This window comes from Corvus cornix, chromosome 15 (genome assembly GCF_000738735.6).
Source record: "Corvus cornix cornix isolate S_Up_H32 chromosome 15, ASM73873v5, whole genome shotgun sequence".
NCBI lineage: Eukaryota > Metazoa > Chordata > Aves > Passeriformes > Corvidae > Corvus > Corvus cornix.
The window spans coordinates 6,972,738-6,998,253 of NC_046345.1; the positions used below are offsets into that span (position 1 = coordinate 6,972,738).

Sequence of the window (25,516 nt, forward strand, 5' to 3'; positions counted from 1 at the left end):
TTGAAGTGTGTGGGGTAGGATAGTTTGTATTTTATGGACTTGAGCGTTGGGTCCTCACTGCTGGCTCCCTCCAGCAGTGGGCTTCCCTCGTGAGTCTGACTGGAGGCAGTTGAGCTTTCTCCCACCACTCCTTGCTCCAGACCTGCTGTATGCCAGGGAAAGCAGGAGAGGTGGTGCCTTTTGTACCACAATAGCCTTGCAGCTGCAGCCCAAGTGACCTGCTGGGTCCCCAGCATTTGAACCCAAGGCCACTGCTGGAGTGAGGGTGAAATGGATGTCTTAAAGGAGCTGTTTCTCTTGCTTGGTTTGATAGGTCAAAGGCCCTAGGGAGGAAAACCTCCATCGAAAAGTGGAGCAGCAGGGCGGCAGCCAGGGTTTCTCCATTCATAACCCCAGGCAGGCAGTGTGTGAGGAGGTGCCTGTGAGATGAAAGAGGTGCCCAGGAGCCCCCAGGGCATGAGATGCCCATGGAGGAGCCATTACACAGCCATGTCTGCCCTGCAGCCCCAGGAGGCACTGGGCAGCAATGTGGTGGAAAAGAGCTTTGAAGTTTGTTGAAGACAGCATGTTGTTCTATCTTTGGATCAGAATCAAGCTGGGCACGGAGGGAGCAGTGTAATCCGTTTGTCTGGTGGCACAGAGTGACTGGCCAGGACCCAGCCCTGCCCTGGCTGTTGGGGGCTCGCTGAGCTCCATGCCTCAATTTCCCCCTCCTGCAAAATGAAGACTAGTGCTTGTCAGCCAAGTGTGCTCAGAGACTTAATTAATGAATGTTTGTCAAGCGATTTATCAAGAGATCCTTTTAATGAGAGATTCCATAAACAGTGCAAGGCTTCATTTTCATGGCAATAATAAATGACAGTGAAAGTAAGTCTTATCCTTCCCCCGCATATGCACCCCCCCAGGAAAAAAGATTGCTTACCCTCCGCTCTTACTTCTCCATGGGTTTCTAGGCAGAGGGCTTTGAAGTGCTATCTTTCATCATGAACTGTACACATCCTCAAAGCTCTAAAGCTCACAGCCTGTGTCTTATCCCTCTGACAAGAGGGAGGCAAGCTTTCTCGGCATGCAGGTCGTAATTGTCAGCCATGGGATGTGCCGCAGCCACCCGCCCCAGCGGGCTAATGCAGCTTATGCTTCTTTGAAGTTCCCTCCCTTTATTTTCTGTCCTCTTGACCACAAAACTGTGCCTTGGGCCAGCAAGAGAGATTTCTTGTTCAGAGACGACACTGAACTCTGACAAGCACATCTGAACCAGAGAAGAACCCTTGTTCCTCTGAGATCGCTGCTCCGTAATGTTGTTGCCTTAAGGGGACTGTCTCTCCTTTTTCTCTCTGCTTCTTCTCTTCCTTTTTCTTATTCTTTTTTTTTTTTTTTTAATTCAGCACTAAACTGTCACACTAAATCATTTTAAAAGCTGGAACTACAAAACCGCCAGTGTAGGACATGCTGTTAAAAACTGATGGTTATTACGGTGAGAGGGGAAAGGAGGGGCAGGGGGGCAGGGGCAGGATGGGAGAGCGGCAAGTCAGCTCTCCAGGAGGAACCTGTAAGTGCCCGGTGAAGCAGAAAACAACCTGAATGCAGCTGAGCTCAAAATACCGTGCTTGGCACAGGTTTGCAGCAGCAGCACAGCTGAAAAGATGCTCAGCACTGACAGGGAAATCAGGAGCCCAGTGTCTCCCGGGCTTGCCATGCTGCCTGCATGCCTTGGTCCTGTCCCCCGGTGCTCTGTCTCCAGCTGTCAGGGTCAGAGACTCCCTGTCTGGGCTGGGACAGCATCTCCTGTAGCCAAGTCCACCTCTTCTTCAGGGCTTTCCCTTACTGTGCCAGGAGGGAGAGCTTTCCATCACTGGAAGGTCTGCACAGACAGAGCAAACGAGTCTCACCACACCCAGTCAGGCTGTGTTTTGCATGAATGGAGGTCAGGAGAGATGTCATAAATTTTCCCAGTTTTCTTGCGTGGGGTCCACAGCGGGATCTGAGATTCATCCTGTCTCTTGATCTCGGTTTATCCCCATGTTCTGGTTACATTTTGATGAGGTCACCATCTTGTGCTTGATTACCTGCACAACCAGGGAACTTGAGGGGGATGATAATTTACAGCTGAACCTTTGGACAAGAGTCCACCATGATTACAGGCATGCAAAAATTTCCCCAGCAGCATCTGTAATAATAAATAAGTAACACATTTATTTAGATAGCAACCATATTGCTATGATTTATACAGTGCTCAGGATGCTCTGCAGCTGATCTGCTCCCCATGCTGCATCTCTTGTGATTTTATCCCAAGCTTCCAGGACTCTCTGTTTTTCATGAAACCCGGGCCCTCAGATGATTGTACCAAAATCTAAGATTTAATTTCATTATTTAGGCAAGGCTTTGGTCTTCCTGACTACAGAGAAGAGCCTGGAACTTCTTATTCTTCTGTGCTTCAAAGACAGCAGGCAGTCATAAAAAAGCTCAAATACTTTGGATTTAACCTTGTTTTAAAGATAATTTGTGATTTGTAAATGCTTCTGGGGTTGGCAATACTGGATACCCTGAGCTTAATGCTAAATCCTGTGTGTGAGCCCATCCCAGCATCCTCTTTTTGAAAGGTTCTATCTAATTTTGCACTGCCATTAGCTTTCTTGCATATGCATATACATAATTACACAGTGGTCTGAGAAGGAGGACTTCGATTTTCAAAAAGCGTGGGTAAGCGAGATAATCACCTAAGTCACAGCCAGTTACCCGCGTTTCAAACCAAAACCAAACACAGAAAATAGTGCAGTAAGTGCAGTCTTTTAGTCTTGTAGTTTCTGATTTAGCAGACAAGGCTCTGGAAAGTTCAGCCTTCTCTTTGGGAGTGGGAATGCACTCTCTGTCTCCCCTGTTAGCTATTTTGTATGTATTTATTAGTCCAGGCTATAGCCATCCCTATCTGCAGCAGCTGTCTGTGAAATAATGATGGACAAGCAAGAGACCATTCACTTTAACCACACTGTCCGGTTAGTTTGGTAAAACTCCGACTGCAAAAGTGGATAATTTATTAACTTTGACACAAACTGAGTGTTGTGTGCCTCCCAAAGTGAGAGCTGCCTCGTGCAGGCCGGCAGGGTTTGCTTGCACCGGTGGCCGTGTGGTTTGCACAGCCAACTCCGGGCTTCTCCCCTTCCGGTGAGCCAGCATAGAGCTTTCTTTGTAGCTTCAGGCTGCAGCCAGGAGAGTTGAAAAGTTGAATTATAAACATTTCCAGGCCTTCTGGTTGGTATCTTGTGTTTTGTTTTGTTATTTTAAGGATGTGGGGTATGTTGCTGCATTCCCGTCAGTGGGATTAGAATGAATAGAAGCAATACTGTAGGAGATAAAATGTGTTTAATTATTTATTTGAGAATTACAGACTGAAATTGCTTTTTGATTTAAAGCTTCCAAGTCATGGATATGTTTTTGGAGTAGAGAGAGACTCACAGAAACATATATATGCACAATTATCTAGGGTAATGTAAGAAGTCTCTTTGCTCAACTGCCCTTCCTCCACAGAATTTGTTCATTTCCTTAAAGATTTTAAATTTCAAATGCGGCTTTGTTAAGTATCACAGAAAGCTAACAGCATGCTGTGCCTTGCCCACCAAAACATAAATAAAATAAATAAAGTCTTCGTTGTATAAATGTTATGAAGTGGGTGGTTTATTTTCTTTAATTATACTTTTTATTTAAAATAAACTATAGAAGAAAAATATTATATATCCTGAACAGGCCAGCACAAACTCATATTGATTGAGTAGGCACATTCTAGCTTCTCTCGGTTCATGTAAAACTAGATAAAAGGACCATCAAACTGTAAATCAGAAGAAAAAATAGAAATTCCTTCCAAGTGCATGCAGTAGTTTACGTTGCCTAGGCTTTTAAAGGGCATTTGAAAGATACCATCTTTTTACTCCTTGTTTATAGTTTGTTTTTCTTTTGAGTAGCAAAAGCCAGCGGGTAAAGTCTCAGTGCTGTCTCCAGCTGCGGTCCCTGGTTGCATCTCAGCACAGAAGGATGCTGTAGGGTGGCGATGTTAAGAGCAGCAGTTGCAGCCCCCACAAAACTGTTGGGTCTTCTCAATTCTGCTTTTAAAATACCTCAGAGACATGTTTTATTCATGGAAGATTTTGTAAAGCTTCAGTTTCTGAGAAAGTTAAACGCTGGGGGTAAACCTGATTCCCTCTTCCAATGGGCGAGCACTGCAGTGCGGGATGAGGGGAGGTGTCTGGTACGGGTCTGAGCTGTGCCCACCACATCCCCAGGATTTAAGTCAGGCTTGCTCTTTGCAAAGGAGAGTCCCCGTTCTCTCCAGCCCCCTGACCTGAGACTCTGCTCAGCCCGGGCTTGTGCTGGTTTCCCCAGCTCTCCAATGCCCCTCTCCAAGCCGCTCTCCCCCCAAGCTGTTTCTGTGTTAGTGGAGCAGTTTGACAGGGTACCCGTGGGCAGCTGTGCTGTGCTCTGTAATAGCCCATTAGGGACTCCTGCCGACACAGCAGTCTCTCACAGTGCAGGTCACCAGCACAGAGCAGGGCAGCCTGGCTGTCCACAAGGGATTTGACAAGGCAGTGCTGGTGCGGGGGGGAGCTGGGTCTGACCACGGGTCAGCTGGTGTTCCCTTCTGGGCAATCAGTGGGAGTGATCAATGAGACCAGGGCATGCTGTTTAATTGCAAATGGATGTGGCTACTCTTTTGTGTGCAATGCTGGCGAGGTCTGTAAGTCCCAGCAAGAGACTTCAGGAAAAGAGGATGCTGTCAGCATGTTGCTGCTTCTCCTGCTCCTCTCACCGCCCCTCCAGAGACTGAGGCCTTTCTCCCAGGACAGGGGTGGGGCTGATGACAGGACCCCGCTGTCCTGACCAGCCTGTAGCAGTCCATGCTGTTTCTCATTTGGGCTTGGTTTGTCTGTATTAGCTTCATTTGAAATCAGTGCTGTAAGTGATGGAGCTCTCTGTTCCTGTCCTGTGGGAGGGGAGGAGGGAGGCTGGGTTTGGGGCTTGCTTTCAGCCATGGGGTTCCTGCCGTTTTCTCCTTTAATAGCCATGTGAGCTGTGCACGCATGTGCTCGCTGCTTCCCTCACCTCCGTGCTTCGCTGGCCATCCTTCCTGCTAACAAGGGCTGAACACATTCCCCGTGGAGCCTGTTAATGTTGCTGCCGAGCTGCCTGGGGACTCACAGCATGAGGCTTTCCTTCCATCTCTGCTGCTCCGGGCACTCGGCCCCAGCTCCCGGGCTCAGTTCAGCCAGGTAAAGCCATACTGACTCCATTGACTTCCCTGTATTTATTTGGGTTTACATCAATGTATAAGAGCAGGACTTGGCAGAGTGTGTTGTGTTTGCGTGTCTGTGTTTCTGAAAAGGATACTTGTTCTAGTTTGTTGGGTTTTTTCCCCAAACAGTAAATATTTTCTTGTAAATCGCTGGGACAGAAAAGTGACTACAGTGCTTTTAGTTCGTGTAGTTGCTTTAAATTGATGGCAAGGACTTGCAGGAGGCAATAGGAAATTAAAATCTTTTTATATTTTTTTAACCATCCTGCAAAATTTATTGCAGAATTATATCCCCACTTTGGGATTCTGTCGGACAGTTCAAAAAGCCTGTGGAAAGGTTCTTGTTCACCATTAAATTTTTTAAGTTATTGAAGTAATTTTATGGAACCCTATTAAGTTTCTGAAGAAACATACTGGTTTCATCACTAATAAATTCTTAAAGGCTTTTATCCATAAGGGAATAGTCAGAGTTCCAGATCTCTCTCCAGTGAAGTGGACATTAACTTTTGCCTTGTTGGAGATATATTCTTAAAAAGTATCAGCAAGGTGAGTGGCAAAGCTGGGAGAGCCTGATTGCACCCAAGTACATCATCAAGCACTATGGGATGGTAGGTGCTTTGCCAGTCCACCCACTGGAGTTTGGGTGGAGATTTTAGAAAGGAGAAATTTGTATTAAAAGGTGAGGAATAAGATTACAGATGCATCTATACAAATAAATCCCTGTGTGGTGTTAAACTTAGACCCTGGCATCTGTTTCTGAGCACCATCATGTTCAGGAGAGGTAGCAGCCTTGGAAAAGACACAGTGCAGCCTGGAAGTCCCTGTGTCTCAGGCACTCGTGGTGCTTTCAAAATAATGCAAAATAATGTGTTCACTGTGCTCTTGCACCACATCCAGAAAAGCACACAGAAACTTCCTCCCAGTGAAAGCAGAGCATCAAGCTGGCTTTGTGCTTCACTTAGTGCTCACAAGCGCCTTTCGTGTGTGAGTGCAGAGCCACCTGATGCACAGCGAACGGGCTAGGAGGGAAATAAAATTGTGTAATTGCCAGTTTCCTTCAATTCCGCTCCCTCTCCCGTTGTGCATAAAGGAGGCTATTTAAGTCTCAGCTGGAGTGAGGCTTGGTAATAAGCAGACATCTATGAACCTGCATCTGCTGCTGGTGTCTGCTAAGTTTGTTCTGTATTTCCATATTTATTGACAATCCTGTTTTGGGAGAGATCTGTCTGAATGCTCCGTGTCTCGTACTGTGAAACCTGTGGAAGAGGAGTTTGTCCCTTCAGTCCCATGAGTCTTTGTCCTTGGGACACCTTGGGAAGTGCAGGATCAGGCAGCATCACTGAAGTTCTCATCAGAGTTTGCAAACCCACCACAAGCTGCGTTGACTTGTAAAGCCAGAGCCTGCTCCCTGGGAAGCTCTGTGCAAAGCAGGGTGGCAGAAAAGGGCCAGCCTTGTTGGATGAAACAACGAACATTTTAATGTTCTCAGTATTATGTGATTTGGCTTCCAAACAGCTAAGCTGTCCCCAGCCACTGGCTTTTGTACATGGCTGGCCTTCTCTGGGCACAGGAGAGGTGCTCACAGTGCAAGCCCTGCAGAGACAATGTGATTTAATAGAGGCCTAATGGCTGGAGGAAGAAATTTACAGTGTGAGCATTGAATGTTTATACAATAATGAAGATGTCATTATTTTTGTTATTGAACCAGTCTTTGAGCTAGAAACATGCAACCAACAACTAAAATATGTTCATTACATTCCGTACTGATCAATTTAGTAACCAAAGTGGAGCAGATTATTTTATGCCTTTCATTGTATCAACAAAAATGTTCCCTGAGCAAAATGTACCTTTTGGCCTGAAATATTTTTGTGTTACAGGCTAGTCTCTGGACTCTTTATGTCATTCTAGCAGTATGTGCTCTAAAGCTGCCTTCAGCAGACATCTGGGGACTCCCCACTGACTGGCAGCATAGTCAGCCAAGCTTAGTTCTGAGGCCAGGGCAGAAAAGGGTTGTGAGCAGCAGAGCACCCTTTTGCCAGCCACACAGGTGGGAGCAATTCAGAGACCTCTGAAGATACTCCAGATGGCTCTGTGAGCTGTACCAGGAGTTTAGATGCCCCCAAGAGCCCATGTCAGTCATCTCAAGGCTGGTCCAATGAGAAATGCTACCTGGGCTACATTGCTTGCAGTCTCCCCCAGTAATACCATTGCTTCACACTAACAGGCCAGCATGGCTACGTGCAGAGCCGGAGTTTGAAAACACTACCAGAGAAGCTCTCTCCTTTTCTCTCATCAATTCTCTCCTCCCAAAGATTGAAGAGAACTGAGTCTAGGTTTTTGGCTCAGACCCGTGCCTGCTGCATACATTTCCTCCACCAAATGGACACCACTATAAACCTCTTCCTGCATCATTTCCTGCAGGCCTGTACTAAACATGCCACCCAGGTGTCCCCGTGTAAAGCCACTTCTTGCTGTGTCTGCTTCTGTTGCTGCTGGCAGACTTGCCTTTGCGTGCTCACGGCAGGGCTCCCATCACAGCGTGTTAATTTTTAACAAACAAAGACTGCGTTTTGATTTGGAAGGGACTTTCCTATCAGTTTGTATCAGAGTTTCTCTTAAAAGGAAAGGCTGGATTTTGTTTTGTTTTATTTTCTGTTTTCCCCTCTTTTAATATGATCCCTGCAATTTTGTTTTCACTGAAATATTGACTGGCAGCATTGCAAATTGCCTGCATGCAGTCAGGAGCTTGCCAGCACTTTCTTACTCAGCTAGCCATCAAGGTTGTGGATTCCACCACAATCGGTGCCAGGAAAGCTGTTGATCAAAAATATTCCTAACATCTGTGAGTCCTCTCCATCCAAATGAGATGTAGTTACATTCTCCTTTTCCCTACGCTCCTTCCAAAGTGTTGCTTCAGACACCTAGAAAGCCCTGGTTGCAAATCATAAGCTGATCTCTGTTTGATTTGCAGCTCCATTTCCAACTCTGTCGAAATCCAATATAAACTTCGAAGTGCCCTTCCCCCAAGCATAATATGTGAAAAATATCTGCCTGCAAAGGGAGAGCAGACGGGCTTTCTTTGCCCCAAGCAACATTTGATCCAGATGCTGTCCCATGCTGTCTATGGCCACTGTGGTCACAGGCCAACAAGGACAGTCTTGTGTGGGTGGGGAGAGAGGACATGGCACAGAGGAAGCTGCCAGGCATGCCCAAAGCCACACACACATACACACATACACACGTGTGTGTGCACACTCGATTCTGCCAGCACAAGGAGGGGACTGGGGGCAGGGGGGGGGAAAGCCTGATTTCCCTTCCACCCTGTTCTTACCACCACCACCAATTCACAAGCCAACTATTAAATAATTAACGTACCCAGTGGGGCAGGAGGAATCAAAAGCTGTTGTGTTCCCAAGTTTTCTCTGGCTCTGAAAGGCACGGCTTGCTGTGTATTCTGGCACCTTGGAGCGGGTTTTCCTCCCTCCTTCGCCTCCCCCGTATTATCCCGTATGTGTGCTGGAGAGGGAAGTGGCGTTCCCAGCCCAGCGGGGGATGACTGTTATTTCAGACTAGCAACAGGGGAAAAGGAACAGCCTGTTGCCTGATTGATGTTTGTTTTTTGTGGACAGACACCAAAGGTTCATTAGAGACGGAAGGTTTGGGAGGAGGGGGGCGGCGGCGGGGGAGACGCTCGCTCTTAAGGAACTATTGTACCCCTGTGCACTAACCTGGGCCTGCACTTTCTTTGACTTCTGTGAATGTCTCAGCTGTACCATTTTGGCCCTGGCAACTTTAGGAAAATATACACACCACAGAAGTTCCAGTGAAAGCTCTGCAATGAGGGGGTCAGGGGAAAAGGAAGGGGAGGAGAGAACAATGCAGTAGGTTTTGCTGTAATTAATTTCAAATGTGCTGCGCATCTGTCCTCCTCGGGTTTCAAAGGGAACGAGGGGAGCTTGCAGGGCTTTTCCTACCACATCTGTTGTCTTTCCAGAGGTGGGCTTGGAAAGGCATCTTTCCTTCCATCTGTGGGTTTGACCAGTCTAGCGATGTGGAACGCCGAGGGCAGCAAACCAATGCTGAAAATTATGTGCTGTCTAGAGGTGGAGGAGAGGGAGAGGAAGGAAGGGTGTGGAGGAGCTTTTCTTCTTACCACACTGGGTAGATGAAGTTGGAGAGACTGAGGAGGTTGGTGTTGGGTAAAGTGATTTCTCTGCAAAGAGTTAGTAGAGCACATTTGCTTGAATAGCAAATGTTGTTATATGCTACTGTTGTTGGTCCTGAAAAGCTTCCAGGTTTTGGTGCAGGTGAACTGTGTGGTTACAAAGCTTCTAAAGATTTGGGTCAAACTCTCAATCTCTTGTTGACTTCATGCCTTTGAAAAATCTCGCTTCCTATAATTGGGTGGTAACTAGTAAGTTTAGTGTTAAATCTTTGGTATTATGGCATCTTGAGTAGAAATAGTTTCTTCTGGTTGCTGTGTTTGAAATACCATCTTTTGGACTGTGCTGTATGACACACAAAACAGGAGCTTGGCATCTGCCACAGGGCATTGTCCTTGTGTCCTTTGCCTTCAGGTCCCAATAGCGATGAAGTCACACAACTGCAGCAGTAAAGAGAAGCAAAATGGGCCTGTTAGACTATTGACTTTACTCCCCTCAACAAGATAACCAGATGCTAATTTGATAGCGCTATGAATCGTAGCCAGAAAAATCAGTAAAACAGAAACTTAAACTACACTAAATTACTGTTAGTGCTTTAACAGCTCTATTTTCAAATTGCTCCTTGCTTAGAAGCTTGCACTGAACCCTGGAGCTGGTGGATAATGACCTCTTGTTTAAACACGTGGCTACTTTACGATCCTTAGCTCTTAGAGAAACCAACCTCAATATCGGGCGGTGAATATTTCTGAAGTTTGCCCATAAGGAAAACATTTCTACAGGGTGATTGAAGAAAGTGTTCTCTTTTCTGGTCAGAAACCAATTCAGTGCAGCCACAACATGCTGAATACCCCAAAGGTACTTGAGGTGAGCGCTTGTTTGTGATACAGTCCTCTCCAGGATGCCAGCGCTGGTGTGTGACAAGTAGAGCATGACCATACAGTGATAAATGGTTTTGTGGTTCTTTGGAGGGGATGTAAATACTGCAGCGCTGTTCCAGGGTGTGTAAAGGCATGTGTTGGGCTTTGTAGGCTTACAAACTAAATAGACTTTCTGGCACTGGTGTGGGGCTGGCTGCTGAAAAGCTGGTCAGTGATGGAGTTTCACCAAATGTATGTGCAGTGCGTGGGGTGGGGTAGGCTGACTTCAGACTGTGAACAGGCAAAATTGATATGGAGAACCAAAGAAATGGGGAGAAGCCCAGAGCTTCTGAATGTGGCATGTCTGCAGAAGACTGCAAGGACTTCAGACCTTTTTTCTCTATAAATGTCTTGTGGAGGGAAGGGAAATCACATTTGGAGAACATTCAAACCCACTGCCACCCCCTCTTTGTGGAGAGAAACCCATATGAGAAAGGAGGAAGAGCTGAGTCAAGTCCAGGTTTAATTTCCTGATCCTCCTTCATAGGAAGAAATATCCCTTCCTTTTAACTCTTGAACAAACAACTGCATTGGCCACATCATAGTGAAGTATCCCTTAGATCACATCCAGATAAACCTGGATTCCAGCATTTGCTCCTGGTCATGGATGTTTTTGTGCCTTGTGCTTGCCAGCAAATACAGGAAAGGAGCAATACCTGAGGCCTCTGCAGAAAGCACATCTATTCCTCCGCCTTCTTTGCTTGTAGCTGGACTGGAGGCCATATCCTAATTCCCTGCACACAGGGAGCAGCCATAACAGCACTTTGGAGCACAGCAGGGGTGCTTTGAATTCTCGCTCTCAAGTCTTGGCCATGCCTTTCCAGCTTGTCGCCTCTCCCTTCAGCAGTTTTGACAATAAGGGAAGAAGAAAGGCGGATGGCAGGGCTGGAGAGGGGAGGTGGGGAGCGAGCTGCTGTCCTGGGGCTGCAGTTCTTTCCAGGAGAGCTGCTGTCTCCAAGTGCCACACAGCGAGCCCAGCCTTTGCCAACCGTGTCCTGGGCGTCCTTTCCAAGTCAGACTTCTTTACCTGTCAAGTATAAGGCAAGAGATTAAGGTATATTGTTCACCTCAGTATATTGTGATGTTTCTCTCCAAGGCTGAGGATCAGAAACTTACTGCAGGGGGGAGAGTTTTGCTAAAGAATCAAAGCAAAGCCCCAAGGAGGGTTTTGCAGATCTGGCTTTTTGATCTAGCACAAAACTTTGTTCAAACATTGGATGGTTTCTATATGTTTGAAAAGGATAGAGGCTTTTGCTGGTTTTGTAAAGCTAGATCTCAAAATCCAGGGCAGAAGACAGGCTCAGCCCTTAGCCCGTCCCATCAGGCTCTGGAACTGATGCAGTCTTCCTGAAATCCCCCATAAAGCAGGCAGAGCCACCCTGCTCCTTGGCATCACAGGAGGCAGTGGGTGCAGGTACGTTCATCCTGCCTGTCCTGCAGCTGCAGGGCTGGGGTGCCAGGGGGCACAGAAGCACACAAAGCAGCAGGATGTGCCTGCCGTCTGAGCGACTCCCACGGGTGCTCAGTAAAACCACGGGAATTGGACTTTTCCTCTCCTTTTATTAGTTACAAATGATTTTTCTCTCCTTTGAAGGATTCCTACCACCTGTTCCTGTCAGCCAGCAAGATTTGCTTTAGAAACTCATCTTAAAAAGGGAGAAGGGAGGGATGGGGTATTTCAGGAGCCTTGAACCACTGAGAGTTTGCCTTTGGAGATTCACAAGGAACGAGCAGGAACTGGGAATGCTGTAGGGAGGTATTAAATGAGGCCCTTTTGTTTCACTCCTTGTAGAGCATGAAAATGCCCAAGGCATGAATACTCTGTTCAGATTATTCTTGAACATTTAAATGTCTGTTCTGGTAATTTATAAAATGAAGGGGAGGGAAATGCCTTACACAAGGAAGAAAAGGGAGACCTTTACTGGCATATGCCAGCACTGGTATCTGGGGAGTTGTTCTCTGCTGCTGTGGGAACAGGGGGAGAAGGTGGATTTATCTTGTGGATGCAGCAAAGCTTCAGTCCCCAGAGATGTGGTGTGGCATCGGAGAGGCTGACTGCTCCCTCAGTGTCTTTCTCCTCCTTTCATGATGGGGAATATCTTTGCTTCCTTCCTGCCACTCGTGGTTGTGTTCAGTCTTAAAAGAGGACAGGATTTTTCAGAAATGTGCAGCACCCAGCATAAGGGGAAGCTTTGGTTTTAACAAATTCATGGGAAGAAACGTACTCATTCAGAGCAGGTTCTCCGAGCCTCTGGCAGGCTGAGAGCTCATTGGGAACAGCCCAGCTCAGAGCCAGCCTGCCTGCGAAACAAAGGGCTGAGGAGAACCATCTTAAAAACACAGGAATACTAACTGGCTGTGAGAGCTTCTTCCATCATTTCCCCTGCTTCCCATCTCTATATATAAAATAATGGGTGCTCTGTCCCTCCTGGCCTAATTCCTGCTTGTGGAGTGACCATAAGGTAGAATGTGATAGCCCAGTCATTGCCATTAGCCATGAGCATAACCTGTAACAAAAGCACTGTTGCTAGTGTTCTTCTTGTGGCAATTACCCCACTGTGAGGTCCACAGCCCCAGCATGGACCAGTGCTACTGTTTTCTGTCTTCTGGGAACGCTGACAGAGCAAAGCAAATATAGGTCACTTCTCTGTTAGGGTGAGGAATCAAGAGGATGGTGTGGATTTTATTACTTTCAGATATTTGGGCTAGAGGCTCTCATGCTGTCAGAGCTGAATCATCTCTCAGCCAGTTTGCACGCAACATATGTGATAGATTTTGCAAATGAATATGTTAATGTGGGAGGAGGTGGTTTCCCCTGAAACCAACTGCTGGCACTTTGGAGTGTTGTCCTCAAAAACAAAACCATATTGTGTCCTCAAAACCAAAACCAGTGGCACCAGCCCTTGGATTCTGCCCCTTGAGAGATGAGGCATTTCATTTGTAATCGTTGAATTGATTAACCATTTCGGGGTCCATTAGAACAAATGAATTTCCCCTCCTTGCAAGGATCTAGGATGTCATCTCCAGTTAGTTTAATATGAGCAAAAGTACCTCAAACCATTGCTGAAGGGCTGAGATGAGGAGCTGCATTGTTGCACTTCTCTGTGAGCCTCTTTGGTACAGAAGCTATAAATTGCTTCTTACTGTGCTAAGATTTCCTATCAGTCGCAAATACTTACTATTTCTGAGCATTCCCTTGTGCAGAGGGCAGCACTCTTCCAGCCTGGGGGATCTGGAGTTGATGGGGAGCAGGTGGCTTTGGGTAGAGATGGAAAGGCTCAATTCTGACTTCACAGAGAACTGCTTGTAAGGAAATACAGATATAATGAGTGAATGATGTTGTCTGCTGTGCTGATGTAGAGCGGAAACTCTCGAGAATTAGTTTGGACCCCACTTTCCCCTCCTAATGTGCAGGAATCTGGGAATACAGGAATTTGCCAGACTCAAGTAGCTGCTTAGTACTGGACTCTAGGCTTGTTTGTGTTTGTGCAGTTCGGAAAAACTGTGACATGGAGAGGACTTGAAGGAAAAACTCAGAGCGAATTCAGTGGGATTGTTGGTACACATGGCAAACATGTAAAAACAAGAATATAAATTATGCAGCAATTACTGTCTTGGAAAAGTATCTGCAGGCTAAGCCCACATACTTGTCTCTTTTCTTTCACCCAATACTGAAATGAAAATGTGCAGCAGTTTCAGACCAGACTATTCCTGTGATTATCTTTGCAGAAGTCTGAGCCTGTACTTGTTTGTTGCCCAAGACAGAGGTTAGATGTGGCAGTCCCTGCCCAATTCCATCTCAGAGGGTAACATGGGGGTTGTGAGAGTGGCTTTGCTGGGAAGTGGGAGAGCTCAGAGCCATGTGCTGCTGGGGCTCCTGCAAACCACAGGCAGCAAGAAAGCCAAATACCTCAGTCAGTAAGGCAGAGAATATTCTCCTGAGTGACTTCCCTCATTACAGTGAGTAGTCTCATGCATGTCAGAATCACAAGGGTTTTCCATGGCCCTGACAACCTGCTGCAGATTCCATCCAGCAGCTTTGTGGAAATTCTTGTGCTTGATGACCTTTGCAGGGCCACTGCAGTGTATGTAAAGGGACCCCAAGGAGTCAATGGGAAAAGGAGTGTAGAGCACACATTTGGGTTTGCAAGTGCTGAATGACTGTTCCAGGCTTTTTGCACATCCAGGCTGGCATCGCAGCAATCCGTGCTGCCTTGCACCCTCCAGCCTTGTAAGACTTTTTTCCACAGCCATAAACCCTCATGCAAGAAGAGATTCAAGGGTACCTTTTCATTAATAGGGTGTGATTCCATTGCAATGCACAGCACAGTGTTCCTCTGTTAGGTCTTACTAGATGCCAGATCATACATTATCCTCCAACATATCCAGCACTAAAATATTTCCAAAATTTCTACTGCCCATTGAAGAATTCACACTTCATCAAAGGAGGAAGCTGGAAGGAGCTTTGCAGCTGCACTTCCCACACTGAGATCATGCTGAAGGTGTTTTCCTTCTGCAGTGTAGTGAAGTGTTCTTTTCTTTGCCTTACTGCATACCAAACCACTCTTTCTTGTTTAGAAGGAAAAACCAATCATCCCTCACGCTTTTCTTCTCCAAGCATTCTGCAAAGCCATCCTTCACATGCTGTTGCATTCTCAAAGTGTGGCTCCTATTGCACCAGGTGGGACAGAAAAGATTTTTCTGACTATGCAACACCTTCCACTGTGGGGAGTGGAAACACAGTCACAAAAAATCAAGGATTGAGAACTGAAGTGAAGGAAAGCTCCTCTGTTCTAGAGCTTTTGTTAGCAGTCGTTAATAAGTGTGATTCACGTGCAAGACAGTCCAGTTTTCTTGATAGGGTGTGTTTAAAGGAAGAGTGAATTTTTTCAGTCTTAAAAAGCAAAAGGCCATCTGTGACTTCCTGATGCTGTTTTCAAAGGGTTTTTGCCTGTGCTGTGCTGTCAGTAGCTGTATTTATTCATTGCTCACTCTGTGAATTAAAATGTTGAGGCAGCTCCTGACATGCTTCTTCCAGCGCATCCTTTTGGAGTGAATATTTGGTTGCCATAGGGACCAAATCCAAAGGGCACACACCATTCAAGTAAATGTTCCCCGATTAACAACTTGCAGCTTGTCCCTTAAATATTTTAATTATTCATGATGCAACTGGAAATGTTGTTGAATATATTCAGACTGTTAGTTTCAATATCTCAATTTTTTAAGATGCAATTGCAGCAGCTCAGGAGCTGGACTTTCACCATGCAAACAGGAGTGAGGCCTTACTGCTTTTGAGCTTGCAGGAAAATTCTTCCAGTTTCTCTTCATCTTGACCCTACATTGTCAACTAAGTTAATGAAAAGAGGTGCTACTGCACAACTGCTAGCAGAATGGAGGCAATTCGGTAACAGCTCAACATGTTGGTTTAGGGTAGTAATATGCTGCTGCTAAATGCAGGGAAGGGATCTGCCTGGAAGGTGCCTCCTTGTGCCTGGGAATGAAGAGGGAGGGCAGTGGGAGACAGCAGGGTATGAGGAGCTGCTGGTTGGAAAGCAGTGGCCCCACTTGACAAGCACTCAACCTCAAGTGTTGTTTTCACAAATTATGAGCGTATTAGCACTAATGTGACAGCAGCTACTGAGCTGTGAGGGCTGGACATAACAAATAAACAAGATGGGATTTTGCTAATTTGTGCACGGTCAGTCGCTCCTCTTGGTTCCTGCGTAGCAGAGACTCTGTCCCCTTGCAGCACAACTTTGCATTCTCACAGCTCCAGCCATAACATCAGGTACAGACCTCAGTCACGTTACTGAGACTGTTTCTGAACAGATCTGTTTGCCACCCTTTAGGGAGGAAGAAAACTGTTGTTTGGGCTCTTTCTGCCTCTGCTGCAGTTGGGAATAGATAATCTCCCAGCCTTCCTTTGGTAAAAGCTGCCTGTGTGCCTGGTGGGAAGCCATGGTAAGACCCCAGCAGTAACACTGCCCCTCTACCTGCTGCTTTTCTGGTGTTGCCTGGTCTGATGCCATGTTTCCATGACAGCAGCAAGGGGAAGCAGCAGGAATGTGACACCCATGGTAGGCAGGAGCCAGTGGCCGTAGGCTGAAGAGTAAAGTATGAACTCGTCTTGATTAGCTCTGTGGTGTGGGTCCATCACCACTTAATTGGCTGCCAATAGCTCCCCTAATGAAGGATGATGGATGGGGCTCCAGGGCTGTGGGAAGGGGCCAGCCTGTCAGAAGCAAGAATGCTCAGAAAAACATCTCTCACCTGGAAAGGACGGAGAGCCAAGAGCTTGAGCGCAGACAGTTCTTCTTTCATAGCATCAGGACAAGCATCAGTTGTCTTCCAAGGCAGAGGGGGGGATTTCTGTGACCCTGCATACGTTTGGCTGGTTAGGGCAATCATCTGTTCCCAGCAGAGATGATCTGGTGTTTCAGAATGTTCTTTCTTGCCTTTCTCTGGTTTTGGTTAGCAAGTGTGCTTTCTCAGCCAGACGTTGACTTAACTTCTCCAGGCTGGAAGATCCAAAAGGTCATTCATGCTCCTCCGGAAAAGTCTCACTTTCTGATTTTACTTTAAATCATTCTTTGGGAGTTTGGAGCTCTCTGATGTCATTTAAAAAAAAAAAAATCAAAACCTTCATAAAACTGTGCAGATGAAACAAAATTGTTGTCTTAGCCCACACAGGGTATTATGCAGCCTGGCAGATCCCTTCCTTGTAGCAATAAGAAAAGGATTTGGCATTTAACCTCTTGAAATTAAACCAGAGTGTGAACTTCAATAGTTCAATCTTATCAGGGCTTTGCTAGAATAACAAATTGTGAAAAAATGTAATCATGTCTCCAATGTGACCTTGGCAGATCTGCCTCTGTGATGTGAGAGATTAGGTAACTCTAAGCAGATGTCTGTTTATTTTGAAAATAATAGTTATAAAATCTTTCTTTTCCCAGTTTGTTTGCACTGCCTGTGAAGGATATGACAGAGAGAATTGTGGTCTGCATGGAACTCTGTGTAACAAGCTGCTCTATTATGCTGAGCAGTAATTGCTCTTGGAGGTTTGAGTTATTGATCTATTGGTGGGGGTTCAATTTCAGTGTAAAGACCTGTGTTCATGATTTAATTGGAGTGATTAATAACTCACTCGCAGGCTAGATGGGAATCGATATGGATTTGAAACAGCAAAAGTAGTACATTTTCTCTGGTAGTGTAGTAGTTGATGGTTTATTATTTGCCCTTGTTTGCCTAATTAAAATCAAAAGATTCCTTGGTTTATAACAGTTCTGTCTGTTGAAAAGCTTACAGCTGGAGTTGAGGATGTGTGCTTGCTTGCTTTCATATTGGGGGAGTGTCTTTCTAAATAACTTATTTACCTTGTTGTTTATCTGTCACTCAGATTAGATGTACAATAGGCCATCACACATTAAAAAAACAGAACAAGGCAAACACACCTTTCGTATCTAACTGCAAGAAGCTTTAGTAATGATTTCTGGCCAGAGAAGCAGCGTGGCTTCTACGTCACTGGTTTGTAGGCATTCAGCATCTGCTTAGGAGCAGTGCTGAAGAGATTCAACCCATTTGATTCACCATTATAGCCCTAGATTAAAAAGCCTGTATGAAACTTTCAATCTCATTACAACGCCAGCATCTACAGTAGGTGCTTTAGCTGCAAATCCAGTTCCAGCTTTGCATTGAGACATTGCTAGAAGCAGCATTGCTAGGAAAATGCAGTGTGACTTACTTTGGGGGGATTTGAATGGTGATCCTTCTTCTTTATGCTGTGGCCCCAATCCTTGTGTTTGGCACCCATTTTCATTCAGCTCCTGCAGCTTTGGTGTGTCATCATGCATGCTTACAGCTAACATGCCTCGATAGAGCATGGAAAGCTCTCAAATCTCTAGGAATAAAACATCCCATTAAAGAACCATAAAGCAGCAAATAGGCATCAAGTCCATAGATCTTAATGCTGTTGCTCCTCAGTTTCTGCAGGAGGGGGTGAAACCTCTCTGTGCTTCAAACTTTCTCAACAAAGGCTCTTATCTACAGAGGTGGCTGAGGAAAACATTGTGTAGTGCATTTGAATCTTTTTGCTTTGTGGGGTTGAGTAAGCTTTCTGGTGGACAGCAGATCCCTATGTTCAAATTAATACTAGTGATGGCAGACCTTTTCTTATTGATTAACGTTCACAAACATCTTGGTATATACATGAGCCACAGACCAAAAACACTAGTCTGGATGGAGGTGTTTTAATTTTAAATAGGTACTTCTTTAAGAAATCTTTCCTACTGGTCCTGGAAGAATCAAAGTAAATGTAAGTTTGCCATGCATGAGTTTCTGACTGGGGGAGAAACTTTAATCATACTGAGAGTGGGAGATGCAAAGCCCTCGAGGTGGTCGGAGTAACCTGAAGCCCTTGGGCTGCATCAGCATTGCTGGGGTGGTGGTGACCGACACGTGGCCAGAGCCGGCTCTGGGGAGTGCCCACAGGATGTGTCCATGCGAGTGCAGGAGAGAGGAACTCTCTGCTCAGGTGTGCTCCTAACATGGAAATCGTGGAGCATGTCAGCCCTTCATTCTTGGGAGTTGCTGGCTCTCTGATAAAAATGAGAGCTGCTTTCTGTGTCGTGACACATGAAAATGACTCGAAGATATTGCACTTTTAAACTTGGGCACTTCGGGAGGGAGGGTGGGGAAGACACCCTTGGAAGTTAATTCTGAGGACCAAGCTGACAGCTTTTTGCCACTGTTGCTTTCTTCTAGGTTGAAAAGCTGAAGGCTTGTTACAGCCCCAGCATACAGCAATCTAGCAGGTTAAATGACTTGGGCAACACAGTTTATTAAAACTGGCAAGTGCTCGCTCCAGTTCCCTTCCTGATAGTCAGGGCTGCCTGGGAGAGTAATTGATAGTGGCAGCTGTTCGGAGGGTGTTTCAGATTGCGGCGGGGCGATGTGACTTGACAGACAGCTCTGTACAAATGAACTGAGTGATAGGGGACGAATCCAGACTGGGCTGGGAAGCCCCTTCCCACTCGGGCTTGGGAATGGGCTGTGGGAGCAGCGCCGGGAACAAAGGCCGGCTCCACGGCCGCGCTCGGCAGTGCGGGTTCAGAGCCGGGCTCCAGGGTTTGTGCTCACACTCAGTTTACTTTTCTCTGTGGGAAAACACTGTAATTTTTTGTGGAAAATCCGCCAGGAGCCCGTGATATTCAGAGGAGCCCATGGCACAGGAGAACATTGTTTTCACACAGCCTCATGCGTAGTTCTGCTGTCGTGATGGAAACTTGGCCTTTGCTTCTCAGTAATGTTAAAAATCGTTGTGTTGCACACCATGGACCCTTCCAGACAGTAGTTTTATGTGCAAGTCCCATGTCTTTATATCTTATCTTGAGCTGATTTGCATTAAAATAGGTGGAGGAACTCTGTGCCCCCTTTGTTGGGGAGCTTCTGTGCTGTAGCTCTGCTTGCCTTACCTTTGCAAACAGCCTAATTGCTTAAAGTGTTAAGTAGTGCTACCCTCCTAAAATGCAATGAAAAAGCCATTTATATAAAAGCAAAAGCCATCTAGGGATAAAGAATTAGCACTTAAATATTGATTTTCACTTGTAAGCACTCTACCAGTGTCAGTGTTATCACTGTCAATGCAAAATGTTTTATTCTCTCTTCTGCTTATGATATGTTGCATATCCACAATACATTATGCAGAAGCCTAAAAGTTCAATTTAAAATAATTTTTTTTTTAAAAACCAACACAGAATGTTCACTGACATTCATTTAGTTATTTCTGTTGTAAAGTCCTGCTCTTCTTTAGTTGTTCCCCTGGCTGATGCTTCAAAACTCTTCTCTGGGACTCATCAACTCCCTCTGAAATTCTCAGCTTCTTGCCATGTGTAATTCCTGTAGTGGTGCTTTTGTAGCATTTCTTGCTGGAATATGGAGCAGGGTTCACCATAGCCAGTCTGGCCTGCGTCTGTTTTCAAGGATATGTACAGGGCGGATAGATGGGCTACAGATGGTGGTTGTTGTGTTTCTTGGGAAATTGCCATTGGTAAAGATGTCATTGATGGATGTAGGAGAGGAATTTCTTTCTCACATCACCCCATCACCCTTGCTGTTTGAATGCAACAAGGGAGACTGCAGAGGGAGGCTGCAGAAAGACGTCTGAATGACTCCACTTTCCTTTTTTTCAAGAGACAAAGGAAAGGCGTGCAAGCAAGATTAGATTATTTCCAATCACGTTGTACGTGTGTTGACAGTCCCCTTTCAGCAGCAACCAGCAGCTTGCAAAGAGCAAGAGGCAGGGCTGGAACTGCTGTTGCCCTAAGTACTGTTTGTATAACACAGTAACTGCTTATTGGAGTTCTCAAAGCAGCCTTTACATGTTTAATCCCTTGCACTTGAGCTACTCTTAATCAGCTTGAAAGCAAATTCCTGTAACAGAAAGGTTTAATTTGTGTCTGGGACTTTCCGTATTGTGCTTAGCCTGCAATGCCGTGTAGTTACATGCTGGCAAGCATGTCACCCTGTGCAGCCTTGGGGATGGGCAGTGCACGGTTATTCCAGTCATGGATTCAGAATTCAGGCAACTTCCAGATGGGGTCTTGGCTGATGGTCTCTCAGGTTCGGGTAACTCCTCCTGAAGAATGCTTTATACAGTAATTTAAGCTGTAGTTGCCTTTGGGGTTTCCCTTAAACTTCACCTCTGGTTTCTGCAGATTTACAGAGCAGTAGCTAAAGCTCTCTGTGCTTTTAAAAATTGTTACTTTTTTTCTTTACCAGTTGAAGTTGGAATTGGATGTAGCCCAAGATGTAGGGAGGTTAACATTTTGCAACACTCCAAATGAACAAATTAGTCAATCAGGGAGGCAAGAATTACTAATCCAAGGTTGTTGGAGGTTTTTTTCTTGTTAGAGTAGATTCAGCCTTTTCTTCCCTGTCTCTCTCACTCAGTCATCATTCATCCCCATGAGATCAAGACATGTTTCACTGTGTGTTCATTTAAGAAAACCTCTCAATGGAAGAAGTCCAAGGTGTTTGGTTAGAAAATAAACAAAAGTTGGCATACTCAAAAGGGGTAGCGCTCTGCACGGTGGAGAGTGGCAGATGTGATCCAGCCTTCCCGTAGCATGGCTGGAACATGAATCATTACAAATGTCAGATTTCCTGTGAAGGGACAAGCTGAACTGACATGCGTTCAGGTTTAATTAAGGTTGAATTATTGGAGCTGACTGTCAAGTCTTAGGCAAATTGGCTCAGCCTGTTATCATTAAGCATGAAAATTACTCTAGGACTTGGTAAAAATAAACACATTTTTGCCTCTAGAACGTTGTGGTGTGGTCGGGTGGGTCTGTGTTCTTGTTGGGGCAGTTGTGCTCAGCTCCGTGGGTCCATCTGCTCAGGAGGGCAGGATTAGGAGCCCAAGAACAGAAATTTCTGAAAGGATCTCAATGCAACCTGATCCAGCTTGCACAAAAGGGAATATTTGCTTGGTTTCCTTGGGATATTTCCATATGTGAGCAGCAGTCAGCCTGGTCAGAGCTTGGGCACACAACAGTGTAGTTCCCTTCGGAGCGATATTCAAGCATCCTGCAGAGAAACTACGGAGTTTGAGATCCTGATGAGAATGGGCAACATCTCTCATTAAAATCATTAAAATTAACTTTCTGAGGGATTTCAGGAAAGATAGCTCAGAGACCTCCATGTGTGCATTGCAGTCATCAGGAGGAGAAACAGCAAAGTCACCAAACACCAGGATTCTCCCATTCCTGTGTGGTGGCTGAGAAGGCTTGGGGACTCTGCTCTCTCACTTTTTTCCCCTCTGGCCCATGAATGCACATCATATCTTTCCCTTCTCAGTGCCTCTGCTTTTGTGCAACACGGCTGCAAAAGGAGAGAAGATGCACTCTTGCCTGTAGCTTTTCTGGCAAGGAGGAAAACTGGCATGTGGGTATTTTCATTGTTGTCAAGAACGAAACACAAAAATATTGCAGTACTGCATCCTGGGAGATGGAAGTTGGCATCAGGAACTAGTCATGTACCCCTAGTACTAACAAACACAACCAGGCTTGGCTGGTCAATTCAGTCAGCAAGGGAGCCTGAGCTTTTGCCTTGAGAAAATTGCAGATGAGAACTAATGCTGAAACCACGGGGAATCAGCAGTTGCACATAAAACTGGTCAAACAGCTGCTTTTAATGTGGGACTTTATTGATTTGTTTTGGATCTAATTGACTTTTTACTCAACTAACTTTTGTGGTGCCAGTGTGTTTTGAATATACACCATTAGTCTACATTGCCTATAATTACACAATATGAAGTTTAACTCTGTAGGAGGAGGCCTGTTGGATGTAAAGAGCTAATGGGCTCTGAGGAAACCTATGCTCAGGAATGAAACCCAATTGCTTTTAATGGGTAGCTCCTGAAAAATAGTGGAATCTACAGCTGTGAACACACTTGCTCCAAAATGCCGTGTGGGGAGCCCTGGCTTGACTAGGCAATGACAATTTTTCAATCGTTAGTAATAAAATCTGAGGAAAGTTTACAAACATAGGTGGCGTTATAAAAAATAATGGTATGCAAGAGCATTGAGAATTTAACTTTAAAAATAAATTCTAAATAGCATTGGAACCAAGTCTAGCTACATCTCACAACCAGTTTACCTGGGATGCATGAATTCGTATTTGAAAAAGAAATTCACTGAAATGAGAGTTAGCCTTATATTTATTGTAGAGAATAATTTAGGATCTCCAGACATTGTGTCAGACCTGTAAAGATATATAAGGTGCTGGAAAGTACAGTGTTGATAGTACTTGCTGCCAGCCAAAACACTGGTGTTTGGAAAGGCTTCTGTTCCTGTTACTTGTGGGTTTGAGGCCCCAAGACCTCAAGACATTTTCAGCTGATAAATATAGTTCATATGTTTCCATTCGTCCTCTTCTCACATTCTGAATTTATACATATGCAGTGATGAGCTGATTGATTGATGGATGAAGGAAATGGTGCATTGGTGAGAGTGCAAGCAGAGCCAGAAGCAGTGTGGGAAGCTGCCTTTTATCTCAAGGAAGGAGATGCCTTCACCACGTAGGCATTCTGGGTACAGAACATGAGCTGGTGTGCTGCAGGCTCTGATTCATCGCTGTCCTCCTCCCATCCAATGCCAGCATGGTGGCACTCAGGCTGTGGAAGTGACAGTGGGGACTCTGGCCTCGCATGGGCTGGTTCACAAACGCCTGGCCAGAGCATCTGCACGTCCAGAATTAGCTCATGGTGTGTGTTGTGTGTTATTTCCACACCCTCCTACATCAGGAACTGGCTCAGTCCTTTGATGAGACGGGAGAATTTCAAAGGTGGAATTTGTTTGTGAGGGTGTTGGGAGCATGTTAATGAGTGTAGGTAGCATCTCTTGCGTGTCTGCAAGGCAGCAAAATGCAGGCAGCCCCTGGCACGTGTTGGTGGGTAACAAAAGCATGTCTCCTAAAAGTCAGAGGTGCTGTGTGTGCACGAGGGGGGGGGGTGTGAGTGTGAAACACACCAACAATGTTAGGTCCTGTAGCCCATGAAGAGCTTTTCTTGTAATTGTGGGTATGTGTGCACTCAAGGTTACACAGATTAGGGCGAAAAGGGAGTTACAGTGGGAGTTGAATTGCTTTCATGTTGGTCTTTTCAGTTGTCTTCGACCTTTTGGATACTGGTTGATCTGAAATATCTCTTCTTTCCTCCCTTTTTCCTTTCCAGCCTTTTAACTCTTTGGGATGCTTTGTTTAGCTTAATTATTATGAAAAATGGCAGAGTTTGGCACCATAGAAAGAGTAATTCCATATGGAATTCTCTCTGTAGGTGCATTTTGCAAAGTTGCAGCATTCCTGATAGTTTTGGCATGCCATGCATACAGATGTTTGCACTGTTTAGGGTAAGCAGGACTACATTTCAGTGCTCATTGAACTTCTGACTGGATTTTTCCAGCATTCTCTGTTCTTTTCTTCCACACAAGCGTGTGGCCAGAGGACAGCAGCGTCACAGCTTCTCTGCAGAGCTGTCCCATCCTTTGCTACAGAGATCCCAGGTAGCCTCCATCCTAGAAGACAGGTGGGGTTATCATTAAGGATTGATGCTTGGGTTACAGTGCATTGTAGCTGGAGTTGAGCCTAAATCTGATGTGGGTTACCTTGAATGAGCATTGAGAAAATGAAATATCTTAATGACGAGGCATGTGTTTCATGAACATGGAACTTACATTGAGGGGTAAATACTGTAGCAGTAACTTGAGACATGTTCACACTCCTATTGTACATAACCCTGGGCCTCTGAAGAAGTCACAAAGCTGTGTGTTCTGTGTAGTATGCATTCATTTAATGACAGCTAAGTCTCTTGCACACATGCTAAAAGTACTGTGGATTGGCCAGCCAAGGACAGCAGAAGGACAGCCGCAAACACACATCCATCTTGTAGCAGCAGTGCTCCCACGGCGCTCCCACGAGCTGAAACATGACTTGTTTTTTCCCAGGCATATGTTCTACCAAGCAGAGAAAGAAACACACACCTTTCAGTACGTGCTTTGTTCTTTTTCTCGTTGCTCCATAAGGTCCCACCTTGAATGACAAGCCAGAAGCGAAAGCAGCCAATGTCCCAAAGGTGTCTGGGCTAGAGCGGAGCCGGGAGCTGAGCACCGACGTGCCCTTCGCCCTGCCCATCCCCAGCCCCCAGCCAGTCGCTGCCGTTGTGACTTCGACTTCCTCAGCGCCCACGTCAAGTGCCAGAGCAAGCCCACTGCTGAAGAAGGAGCCAGTGATTTCAGCACCAGCACCACCCAGGCTCACGCCTCAGCCGCAGCCTCGGCCGCAGTCACAACCTCAACCTCGGCCGCAGTCGCAGCCTCAGTTAATCCCTGACCTTCGGAGCCAGCCTCCGAGTCATATCCCTCCGCCTCTCAACTACCAAGTGCATCACCAGGTGGCCCACAACGGACTCAATAATATCAGGTAGGGGGAAGGGGATGCTCACGTCATCTTCAGGCTGCTGCTGAGCTAAAGCTCGTTTCACACTGGGCAGAAATTGCTGGGGGGTAAGGCGAGCACTCGTCTGGGGTAAGATGGTCCATGCTTTGGATACTGGACTTCATGGGCTGACTACAGGCTGGATTTTCCAGCTGTGGTGGATCAGT

General features: G+C 45.9%; 1 protein-coding gene across 15 annotated transcripts in view; it reads left to right on the forward strand.

The window, feature by feature from the left end:
- FBRSL1 (fibrosin like 1) overlaps window positions 1-25,516 on the forward strand; it is a 507,802-nt gene that overhangs the window by 455,762 nt on the left and 26,524 nt on the right. For all 15 annotated transcript variants that reach the window (XM_039560807.1, XM_039560809.1, XM_039560806.1 and 12 more), the window contains one exon: window positions 24,938-25,334. In XM_039560807.1, the coding sequence (XP_039416741.1) occupies window positions 24,938-25,334 (397 nt within the window). The remainder of the gene's footprint in view (window positions 1-24,937; window positions 25,335-25,516) is intronic.